This window comes from Pleuronectes platessa, chromosome 9 (assembly GCF_947347685.1).
Source record: "Pleuronectes platessa chromosome 9, fPlePla1.1, whole genome shotgun sequence".
Classification (NCBI taxonomy): domain Eukaryota; kingdom Metazoa; phylum Chordata; class Actinopteri; order Pleuronectiformes; family Pleuronectidae; genus Pleuronectes; species Pleuronectes platessa.
Window position 1 is genome coordinate 12,259,060 of NC_070634.1, and position 11,573 is coordinate 12,270,632.

Genomic DNA, 11,573 nt, shown 5'->3' on the forward strand with positions numbered 1-11,573 from the left:
CATTTCACTTTGTTCAATATTAACTGTTGAATATACTTCCTAAGTGTGTGTGTGTGTGTATGTGTGTGTGTGTGTGTGTGTGTGTGTGTGTGTGTGTGTGTGTGTGCTCTTGTTCAGATGTCTTTGTGAGGACCACTGGACTACAACCTATGAGGTGAGGACATTTCACTTTCAGACCCCCCTTTAATGGACTGTTTGGGGGTTGCAGACTTTTTGGGGGCTATAATTAGGTTTAGGTTAGGGTTTGGTTTAGGCATTTAGTTTGGATGGTTAGGGTTAGGGTAAGGTGTTAGGGACTACATTGTGCCAAAAAGTGTCCTCACTAAGATAGAAGTACAATCATGTGTGTGTGTGTGTGTGTGTGTGTGTGTGTGTGTGTCGGAGCACTGCCTGGTCCCACATAATCCTCATCACAGCAGCTGCAGTGTTTTTACACATGACTGATTCTTATTCCTATTCTGAACTTGATCTCTCTCTCTCTCTCTCTCTCTCTCTCTCTCTCTCACACACACACGTGTTTGTGCTCTCCATAATTGTTACACATTAATTATGGTTTGACCTTTGCCCTGCAGCCACCACGCTTTGCTGTATGACAAAGAACTGAATCAGTAACTTTGTGTAGCGGTCCTCACATCTAAAATAGAAATGAAAATTGTGTGTCACGTTTCACAAACTCTAACACACTGTTTCGATTCAAAAAGGACTTATCTGAAAGCTTTGTTTATGGATTGAATCAGTGAAGTTTCAGCAGTTTGTAATTGAGGCTAAAAGTCACTGCATCATGGAAAATATCCCCCATTGTTTGTAATTCTTAGAATGATTCTACAACATCCTCTTCTCTATCGCAGCTTTCCTGTCTTTCTTTCTCTTCGAATTCTTCCACAGTCGTCTCTCTTTAGTCAGAGGGCAGCTTTTTTTGTAAAGGGGCCGGGCCATGGAGTTGCAGCTCCTCCCTCTCAGGCTGGGATGAATGCAGGGGGTGAGAGAGAGAAGGAGGGGGACAGAGAAAGACTGAGACAATAGACTTTAATCACTCATGTGGTAGAGAGCTGTTGGCAAGCCGAGTTCCACGCGTGCTGAGAGGGAGAAAACAGAGGAGGGAAAGGCTGAAGCTGTGTATTGTGAGAGGAGAGTTACAAGAAGGGAAAAGACTGACGGAGACAACTTGAGGGGGGAGTTATCATTACTCTGAACCAGACTGAGGAGAGAGGAGGAGGGGACCAAATCATCTGACCTGGAGGAGAAAAGAGAAACCCAAAACTTGGAGATCCCCTCAAGAGCTCCACCTATTCCACTGAAGACGTCTCCACCCACCCTGCTGTCCAGGCTGGAGTATGCCCTGCCATCCCTGTCACCCCTGCCGCTGACTCAGGTGGTCAGCATGATCTCCCATTACCCTCTGGCCACCCTGATGCCTTGGCCTGCGAGTCCCCACAACCACTGTCCCGACCTGGACTGCACCCTGCTGCTGGAGGGGGAGGGAGGGGTCGCCCTGCAGAGGTACCAGCCTCGCTACCCGGAGAGCAGCCCTCGACACTGGGTCAGTACAGTACACGCTGTGGGCGCGAAAGAGAAACTGTGTCTGTTTTGAGGGAGTCTGTTTTTTAAATGTTATTTCTGGGAAGCACAGGTAGTTCCAGGCCTGCTAAACAATTTAGCAGATGTTGGCCTTCACATGAACGGCCTTCCTGTGCCTGCTGTTGTTTGGAGTGAGGAGTCGCAGGGATATTTTGTGTCAAGGGTTTCGATAGATTCAAGGATGGGAAGTGAAGTGGTTGGAGAGTGAGGATTGTAAGAGCAGCACAGAGGAAAAAGATAAAGTGAGGGTTGGGGATTTTTGTTTTGGTGTCCTCCAAGGTCTGTTTATTGGATGTTAATGGTGATTACAAGAAAGTAGAACAGAGCGACAGAAAAAGTGTTTATGCATGTGTGTGTGTGTGTGTGTGTGCGTGCATGAGAGAAAATAAGTTGAGGTGTAAATCTGTGGCTGCTCAGCGGTTCTGCCTCGGCTGCTGGTCACATGGTCATCAAACAGCGTTTTCATATAGAAACTGACAATCTACATTTCATGACCATCACTTTAAAAGCAAAGGAAAACTCCAGACAAATCAAGTACCGCCACAACTCTTCGATTTGCCAATCTCAGAGATCAGTTCCTCTGTTTGACCCCTGCTCAGTGAAATTTTATGCAATAAGTTGACAACTCACAGAGAAATTATGCAAACGAGACAGTAACCTTTGGAGGCACAGACGACAGCTGACCTCTTGTGAAAGGCAGTGATTCTGATTCACTGCAACTACTGCTTATCGGTCATCATGAAAGTGAATGAGTGAGTGTGTGGTAAGTGCATTTATGTGTGTGTTGCTGACTTCTTAAAATTCACCCATTACTCACTTTACACTTTAGAATCCCTAATGAATAAGATAAAGTGTCTGTAGGTAAAAAACATGCATGTATACAATAAGCCTCACCTTAAAGTACACGCTTTGCAACTTTATCTATAAACGTTATTGCAGATATGAACATGACAAAGAAAATAACCAGCCAAAGGGACAGTACAGTTACATAAACTGACATGTAGATAAAAAAATGTTACTTGAAAAAAAACTGTTCATACACATTATGTCAAAAATGGTATAGGCTAAAACGTAAATATAAAGTAGAGACAGGAGAAGAAAGGAAAAGGGGGCAAAGAGGCTAGTTGAAAAGTTCAAATCACCATAGGAAAGTTTTGTTTATTTTTCGTGTCTATAAATCGTGTAGGTGATATGTAATTTAATTCACATAGAAATCTTTAGAAATTGTGGGTATTGTTCTGCATTTATGGACGCGGCAGGAAAATATAATCAACGTGATAATTCTCATCTTTTAAAAGTGTAGGAACATTTTGTACACTCAGATTTCCCACCAAGGTTAGTGTTACACAATAATCCCTCGGTCGAGTCAACAGCAACTGAATGGATACAATGTTAGAACAAGCTTGTCAAAGGTTCTTGTCATCATTGTTTTCAATATCAAAAAATGTAAAGAACAAACCTTCTTGTTTGTTAACATGTTTTTAATTTGCCTGTGAGGTCACAGATTCTTTACAACAGTGTGATTACCAGGAAACAAACGTGCAGCGGAGGCTTATTCCAGCTTAGTCGTGGCTACTTGGTTTCATGCACTCACTCACGGTATCAAGGATTTTGTGAGGAGAGAAACTGAAATAAGAATGCTGAAGTGCCCTTGAGCAAGACATTGCATGGTATGTATAACAAATACAACACCAGATCAGTAGAGGTCAAACTTATGTATAATCCTAATGTGTGAACAGCAAAAAAGCTAATACAGTTTCACTTCTAGAAAAACGTTGGCTATAAAATCTTCCTTGCAGATAAACCAGGTAGAACACAAAGTTCTGTAACGTCACTCTACTGTACTATGGACTGTTCCTCGACAACGTCCAGAACACAAACAACAGAAAGGGACAGTGTATTGTAGAAGTGATTGAGGAGGACTCACTAGGAATCAACAAGAAATCATTTCTGAGAAGCTCTGGAGCATTAACACAGGAAACAGAACATTCCAAACAGGCTGGCTAAAACAGAACACTGCATTAAACCCTTTAATGAGCGAATAATGCGATAGCTATAAAAGTATCCGTCAGTATATGACAGTGACACTATAGTGCCTCAATGTATGTTTTGTTGGGAAGTCATCCTCCTCGCTGCCTATCTGACATCCTGGTCGACGTGTCCCTCCCCCCCCTCGCTGCACCGTTTCCGCCAATTGTTTGGAAGGGGGTAAGGAGAGTGGAGGTTAGCTCGCAGACTCTCACACTCTCCCCGCGCAGTACGCCTAAGCACATCATACACTCATCAACAATGCATGCCACAAATTCAATTCCATGTGAGGGTTTGTGCGATATCCAGTTTGTGACTGTCCTCACACGTGGGACATGGAGCAATGAGGGTGGTTTTGTGGAGAGGCAAGTGCTTTCCATAAAGTTACGTAAGTACAAAGAAAACCCCCATTGGCGTCATCATTAAACTTCATTAACTACTTAAGTGCTGCTATTTGCAGCAGAAACCAGTATTTTGCCACTATGAATTCACACAAACTGCATCATGCTTGAGAGGCATCATTTCACAAGCTTCTCCTTATTTCGTTTTCTGAGTCCGAGGACTTTGCCTTTACTGCTTTCGTGTGATCCTGCTCCACTCCGCACAAGGTTATGAAACCACGTCGGCCATAAAGGCTGCGACTGGAGTAATTACCTCTCTGTCATCACTGTGCCAGGTCCACAGTTCAGGTCAGGGACCAGGGAGGGGTGCTGAGGTGTCAGTCATTATCAGCTCGGAGAACAACGAGTGACAGAGACAGGAACACAGAGCAACTAACACTAAAGATAATAGCTCATACTTCACAAGGAACAAACTTTAATGACCTCCAGCAAGGAGGTTGTGTTTTCAGCCCTGTCCGTTTGTTTGTTGGTTTGTTTGATTGGAACAAGTTTAGGCAAAAACTATGGGATGAATTACCACAGGACTTGGTGGAAAGTTTTGGAATGGCTCAGGAAAGAACTCGTAAAATTTGGGTGTGGATCCAGGAATTTATTATCTCTTTCTCTAACATTGTAAAAAAATAAATATTTTCACAGAATAATTAATGGATCTTGATTTTAAAAGATCAGGCATGTTTAGGGGACTGATATTTCATGGTGTGTGTAATTTGATCCAGCTTGACTGAATTGGCTGCTGAACTTTGGAGGATGTGTACGATCCACTGAGCAACATTCTATTATTCAAAATAAACTTTTATTATTATTCAGGTGTTGGAGGATCTGTCACAAGAAGGAATTACAGAGGACATAACCGGGTTTGAACCCAGCGGCGCGGAAGTGAGAGTGTCAACGACTGCACACACATACACACACACACACACACATACACACACACACACACACACACACACACACACACACACTCTCAGCAGGTTATCACGGAGCATTTCACTGCTCTGACTGCATTTTGAAGTCTGCAGCATTCGACGATGTAATTAAGCTGCATGTCGATCAATCAAAACTCCACTGTCGGGAATATCCACCACTGCCTCACACCCGCTGGCTCACAATAACCAGCAGGGCAGTTCAATAATCTAATTCTCTGGAAATGCAGAAGTCACTTTATACAGGGAAAACAGGGACAAAGGAAGGGGGGGGGGGGGGGGGGGTGCAGAGAATTTCGATGATGCCGTGTTTTCCATTGAAAAAAGTCAGAAAGCTGAGTTAGCACTCCTCCTTCCTCTTTCTTGTCTTTTTGAGCAGAGAAGTGCACGTTTCTGGTCGGTGCTCTGTGACGTCTCAGTGTTTCCAGTCCTCAGCCTTTCTGCCTGTCATGTGTTTTGATGACTTGAGAAAGATGTCGACATGCTGTGATTCATTCATCCGGCTAAGACAAGTTCTGTCGCTTTTAACCGGTTTGATTTTCTGACTTTGAATTCAAATAAACCTCAATCGGCCTCAGTGATGCTCCATCACATCTTGATACATTTCACAAGCAACTAGTTTACATCTGGATGATCGAGAAGAAATAGAAACAATAAAGACTATTGGGATTCACCAAGTAAACACTGACAATACAACCCACAGCTTAAGACACAGTAATGTACTGCTGTCCAGTCATATCTGTCCATGCTTTTGTCTATAATTGCACAAATCACAAAGTGCCAGACTTCTCTTTTCACTAAAATCCAGGTCTCTGTCGTGCTTTCACTCAGCCGACCACTTATGATTGTGTTTACACACTTGGGGGACCCCCGGCGTGTCAAGTTGTCTAGTCGCCTGCGGCTCTCTAGAGGTCCATATTGTGATCTTGGGCCTAATTGGGTCACATAATGGGACTGGTGTGAAAAGTCAATACTGTGTCCATTGTCCCCGTCACCAGCACGTCCATCCCAGAGCGACAACAACAGGGGAGCAGCGTGCTCAACTGGGGCAGAAAATCATCACACCATATGGATGTGTGTACTGTGTGTGTGTGTGTGTGTGTGTGTGTGTGTGTGTGTGTGTGTGTTTGTGTGTGTGTGTGCGCGCGTGTGTGTGTGTGTGTGTGTTCAGGGGGTGGTATGGGAGTAAGCGGAAGGCAACATGTGCAGCAGCAGATCTTTGAGGCAGATCTTTGAGGTAGATCGGTTTTGATTTTGAAGGTTTGCCAGCTTTGTGGCCGTGTGTGTGTGCGTGGGGGGGGGGGGGGGGCATGTGTGTGCGTGTTTGTGGGTGGCACACATATGCACCCATAAAATTCTCTGTTCCTTTTCCCGCTCAGGCAGGGGATGCAGCATTAGCCAGGGCGCATGACTAGGATCAAGCTGGCATTCTACTGGTGTGTATTAGCGTGTGTGTGTGTGTGTGTGTGTGTGTGTGTATATAAAGCTGGTGACTGCTGGGGTGCAGTTATTAATACGAGTGGCCAGCACTCACACAAGTCAGCAGATAACTAACTACAATGATTTTGCCGAGGTTAAAAAACTCTGTTAAACAAAGTGAAACACTAACTTCAGAACACGAGTGATGTCCAGTATTTAAGTTAAACATTAAATAATAGAGTAAAGTAAGTTCTAGATCTGGTCTATAAGATAAAGTACAAGTAAAAAGGTTTAGGGTTAAGAGGTGCTGGGAGAGGAGAGGAGCATCTACAGACCTACACAGTGTGTGTGTGCCCAGTCACACACATGAACACAGTGTTCTTGCAGTGTTAATATATCCTTATATTTTGGTCAGTGTTATGGCAACAGCTGCACCATTAACACTTTTTTTTTTTGCTACTGCCTCTTTTTTTTCAAAGCAGCTCCGGCGTGTGTGTTGCAGCGTGCATCATTCACGCAGTTTCATTTCCTACAGTGCACACGCTTCATACTTCACTTTGACACCAACACAACTGGAGACGAGTGTGACATGTCCAACACAGGCAGCAGAAATGAAACGAAACAAAGTCTCCCCCACAGTCAGAACAAACCATTTCATAAAGTATAACTGGAAACAACGCTTGAAGTAAGTGTGACTCCGCACATTCTGATGAACTACGAGTCGGCTCCGTGGTTTCAGGGTTTGGCAGCAAAGCACCATTGTCACCAGTCTGTTACCAGTTGTTGTTGATGCGTGCAATATAGACACAACGTCGGGGCCACATGTATTTGTTGGGCAACAGATGGTCCTGCTCTCATTAGCTGGGGAGGGGTCAGACAGACAAACCGAGCCAGTCCAGACCGATTCATTCAAGGCTTAGCGAGGCTTAGATCTCGAGGGGGGTCAGGGTACAGGGGCCCCATGACAGGGGAGGGTCTCTCTCTGTGTGTGTGTGTGTGTGTGTGTGTGTGTGTGTGTGTGTGTGTGTGTGTGTGTCTTGTGTTGTCTGGTCCGATTTATCGTGACTCGTCCTAAAGCACCTGTAAACACCTTCAGTGGATTAACCTCGATTTAGGGGAAGGGACCGGCTGAACCCATATGGAGGCCTTTGTTAATTTCATGTAGTCCAAACATGATTTGGTAGATTTAATACTAATCAAACTTTAAGCAGCACTTGACCTGAACAAGGCTTTTTCCTTGATGTGTGTTGCTTTTAGTCTTGATGTGAAGTGCGGAGGAGGTGGAGGAGGGGGGAGGAGGAGGAGGGGTCTCTTGTCTGCAGCTCTGGACTTTACTGGAAACCAATGATGTCACCAGTCCACACACAGGGAGAGAGAGAGAGGGAGGGATAGCTCCACAACAGCCAGGACAATAGATGTGAGGAGCAGGGATATGACATAAGTGCACAGGGAGAGAGAGGCGGACAGAGCTTTTAATGTGCTGAACAAAGGCTTCAGTTGAGCGATGAAGAGACAGAAGCAGAAAGGGAGAAAAAAAAATAAAGAAAACGCAGCTGTGTGTGTCATGGGAGACGACCTGACGCGTCCTTATCCATCTCTGTTGTTACCGTTTTCACCACTGGAGTGCACTGCCGACTCTTAACCCAACCTATTCCAGTTATTCACAGTGTCTCATGGTTTGGTTTATTGAGTTCTAGCTGATCATCCTGACCCTGCAACATAAATCCAGCCCTCTTGGGGGTTTCGCTGCTGTGGCCTGGTCTGGTTAAGATCTCTGCTGACTCTGGACAACCCCCAGTGGTTCGTGAACTCTGCCCTCTACTGGGCAGTATGCTGTGGAAACACAAAACCGCTGCTAAACCACACAAAAACAACATACGGGGAAACGCCAAGTGTGATAAGTACATTTGATCCTGCAACCCCCCCATACACACCCGCACACACACACACACACACACACACACACACACACACACACACACACATACACCTCTATTTTTTGTGAGGTCATTCATTGACATAAACCTTGTCCTGGCACCAACCTTATTCCAACCTGAACCCTAAATCAAAGTCTTAACCCCCAAACAGTTCAATGAAAGTGACGAGCGATCACAAAATGTAAAAGGTCTTAAAGTCAAGGTGGTCCTGACAAAGAAGTAAAAGAACAAGTATAGTACAAGAACACACACATGACCTAAAAACATTTGTAAAGAGGCCGCCTGCGGATGCACTGGCACATTTTGTTCTCATATAGTGACAGAAAATAACCTCTTAATTTTACGCAACAACTTTCCACTGGAGATGTTTGCAGCTGTCACAGCTGATACTCCTCCTGCTGCCTGAAACGATGAGTCTCCTCTGCTCTGTGTGGGTGTCTGCAGCAGGGAGGGGAAAGGAGTGTGTCTCTGTTCTGCTCCGAAATGTGAAATCAGTCTTTCTGTGGAAGCCAGCACAGGATGGCCCGGGTGCCTCATGCTTGTCTCTCATCCAGTGTGGATCCTCTCTGACTGTGCTGTGAACTCTTAGCTGTCTGTCTCCGTCTCCTCCTCACACACTCACAGGCAGAGATAATGTCCTTTCAAGTTAATCTCAATGGTGTCCTTGTGCTGTCTTGACTGCACAACCGTCTTATCTCTGACGTAAACACTGAGACATTAAACATGCGACCCAAGACCCTCTCATTCGTTGTCCTCCCTTTATTTTTTTCACTGCAATGTTTCTCCAGCTCTATCTGCTTCTATAAGGAATCTCCTTATTCCTCCTCTCCTCCGCTTTCTTATTGGTCTGCTTTTATGAGCACGCTCCGGGCCAGAGAGGCTCTGCAGCCAGTCAGGTATGAGGACAGCAGCCTCGCTGGAGTCAGGAGGCCGGAGGCAGGAAGTGGGAGATTTCCTGGAATGTGTGTTTTTTCCCCACACTGGTGCAATAACAGTGCGAGCAGTGCTCCTCCTGTTTTTGTCCCCTTTGTACATGCGCTGCAGTTCCCTGTTCAGACTTTGTGGAACAGAGAGAATCAAGAGCCGCTTTGGGAAGTCCAGTGATGGCAGGAACCCATCATAAACAAAGAAAAACTGCTCTTTCCTCATTGAGGGCTTTCCTAAGGGTAATTGCGTCATTCATCTTCCATGGAAGGAGAACTTGGAGTAAGGATTGTCCTGTACTGTAGTGCAGGGACATCATGTGCATTATCTATTAGCCTTTCAACCAGAGAAACATGAAGACGCTGATCATTTATGTGTTATACTCTGTTGCATTCAGGCTAGAGGTTATATTGCACTTAACTCAGATATATTTGCATTTTATACCTCTACTAGTCCATGACATTTCATTTATTTGATAGCTATAGAGATATATTCGTTAGACAATTAAATTTATTTTATTTTTTATTACCCAAAACATCTACTTCAATTGGTTAAACACAAGGAATTACAACTTCTCAAATCTAATTCAGTAATTTGTTAAAACATTTGTTAACATGAAGTTGAAGGTAATTAGTTAGTGTATTAGCAATTGAAGCCATTTTTGAAGTTGGTCCATCAGATTTATGTGTTACGTACAATTATTACAGGTTCATAAGGGATGCACTGTTGGAAACAACTTAGATCAGCTTCAGTTATTATTGATTAATTTCAGATTATTAATTAGTTTTATGTTAATGTTAATTAACATAAAAACTCTTGGGTTTCTCTATAATTTGTTTAGGTTTTGACCTTAGAAGTTGGTGATAATGCTTGCTGTGAGTTGGTGCATACAATTTAAATTTAAATGAATCGGACATTGGTTTTGATATTTTGTATTTTCACCTTTTGGTCTGAATCCTTCCTCAACAAATGATGATTCTGGACTTGACATCTCAAGTTGAACGTGTGCACTCATCTGCTCGTCCATCAGCTGGGGCAGCATCTGTCCCATTAGTCAGACCTCTGGTTTTCCCTGAGCTATGACATCACTCCCACTGTGAGACCAACACTCCAATCCCCCTGGGGCAGAGCTGGGGGTCGTACGGGGCCACAACCTTCCCACTGCCCCTCCGGGCTTCCCAGAGCTCCAGAGACCCTGGTGGACACTGGGGCAGCTTGGCCTGGGAACTGGAGCCAGTCCAGATATACAGCATGATGAACAGTCAGCGAGAGGGAGAGCTGATAAAACATACAGATTGACCGCTGACGGAGAAAAGGCTTCCCTGGTGCACTCTCAGCTAAGATGAGGCGGGGGTAATGGGGCCATTTTGCCGCCTTTTTGTGTGTGTTTGTGGGTGCATCAGTATTTGTGTGTGTGTGTGTGCGTGACTTTCGGTGACGCTGTGTGACGCTGGAGTTACATGTTGGTGTTATGGGAGCAAGACGAGTGGGCAGGCATATCACGTACACACACACACACACACACACACACATGAACAGTGGGTGGCAGCAGATCTCCCACTGATCCCGGAAACAGTGGTTATCATAAAGTTCTTATTGTTTCCTTTTGACATTGTATTTGATCATCTGACCGATTGGAAATGTAAATGTATGAACCGCAGCTTGTTCACAATTGATTCATGATTATGATACAGCTCTGTAGAAAAAGAACCCTCACAAAGTCAGTGTTTGATTCATCCCTTTATTCACACAAGTGGGCAGACTGAGTATATGTGCAGGCACATTCACAGTGGAACAGTGTTGTCCGTTCTCACACACTCGGCCCATTCTCCTCTCCCGTCTCTGACAATACACAGTACGAGTGACGGCATCCACAGTCTTCCTTGTATTGTCCCACGCAGGGTGTGTAAGGCCACAGCTGCTTCACACACAGGACGGCCATAGGTCCACCAGCACGTCACTTCACCCTCTCAGGGTAAGTGATGGTGGCATAATCACAGCAAATCTACATTTGATAGTCAAATGAAGAGGGTGTCTGGGGATCTACACAAACAAAGAGATTTTGACCTGAATCAATTTGGAGATTCTGACTAATTTGTGCAACTCCGACAGTCAAAGCCTCTTTTTTTATTCAGAAATTATACAAAATGAGAATACGCATTAAAAGAAAAAAACTAAAATCATTCAATAATTCAGATCTGCCCAGAAGTTTTCAGCCCAGTCTGTGGGTTGATTGAGCAAGATTACACAAAAACAACAGAACAGATGACTATGAACCCTGGTGGAAGGCTGGGGTATGGGTCAGGGAAGAACCCATACACTTTTGGTGTGGATCATTTTCACCATTTTCCCAGGGATAATTC

At 44.5% G+C, this 11,573-nt stretch overlaps 1 protein-coding gene across 1 annotated transcript in view; it reads left to right on the top strand.

The window, feature by feature from the left end:
• The first annotated feature begins 957 nt into the window (after positions 1 to 957).
• The window catches only part of rgl1 (ral guanine nucleotide dissociation stimulator-like 1), a 21,626-nt gene continuing 11,010 nt past the window's right edge, over positions 958 to 11,573 (top strand). The window contains exon 1 of the mRNA XM_053430197.1: positions 958 to 1,540. Coding sequence (XP_053286172.1) covers positions 1,382 to 1,540 — 159 coding nt within the window. The 5' untranslated portion in view covers positions 958 to 1,381. The remainder of the gene's footprint in view (positions 1,541 to 11,573) is intronic.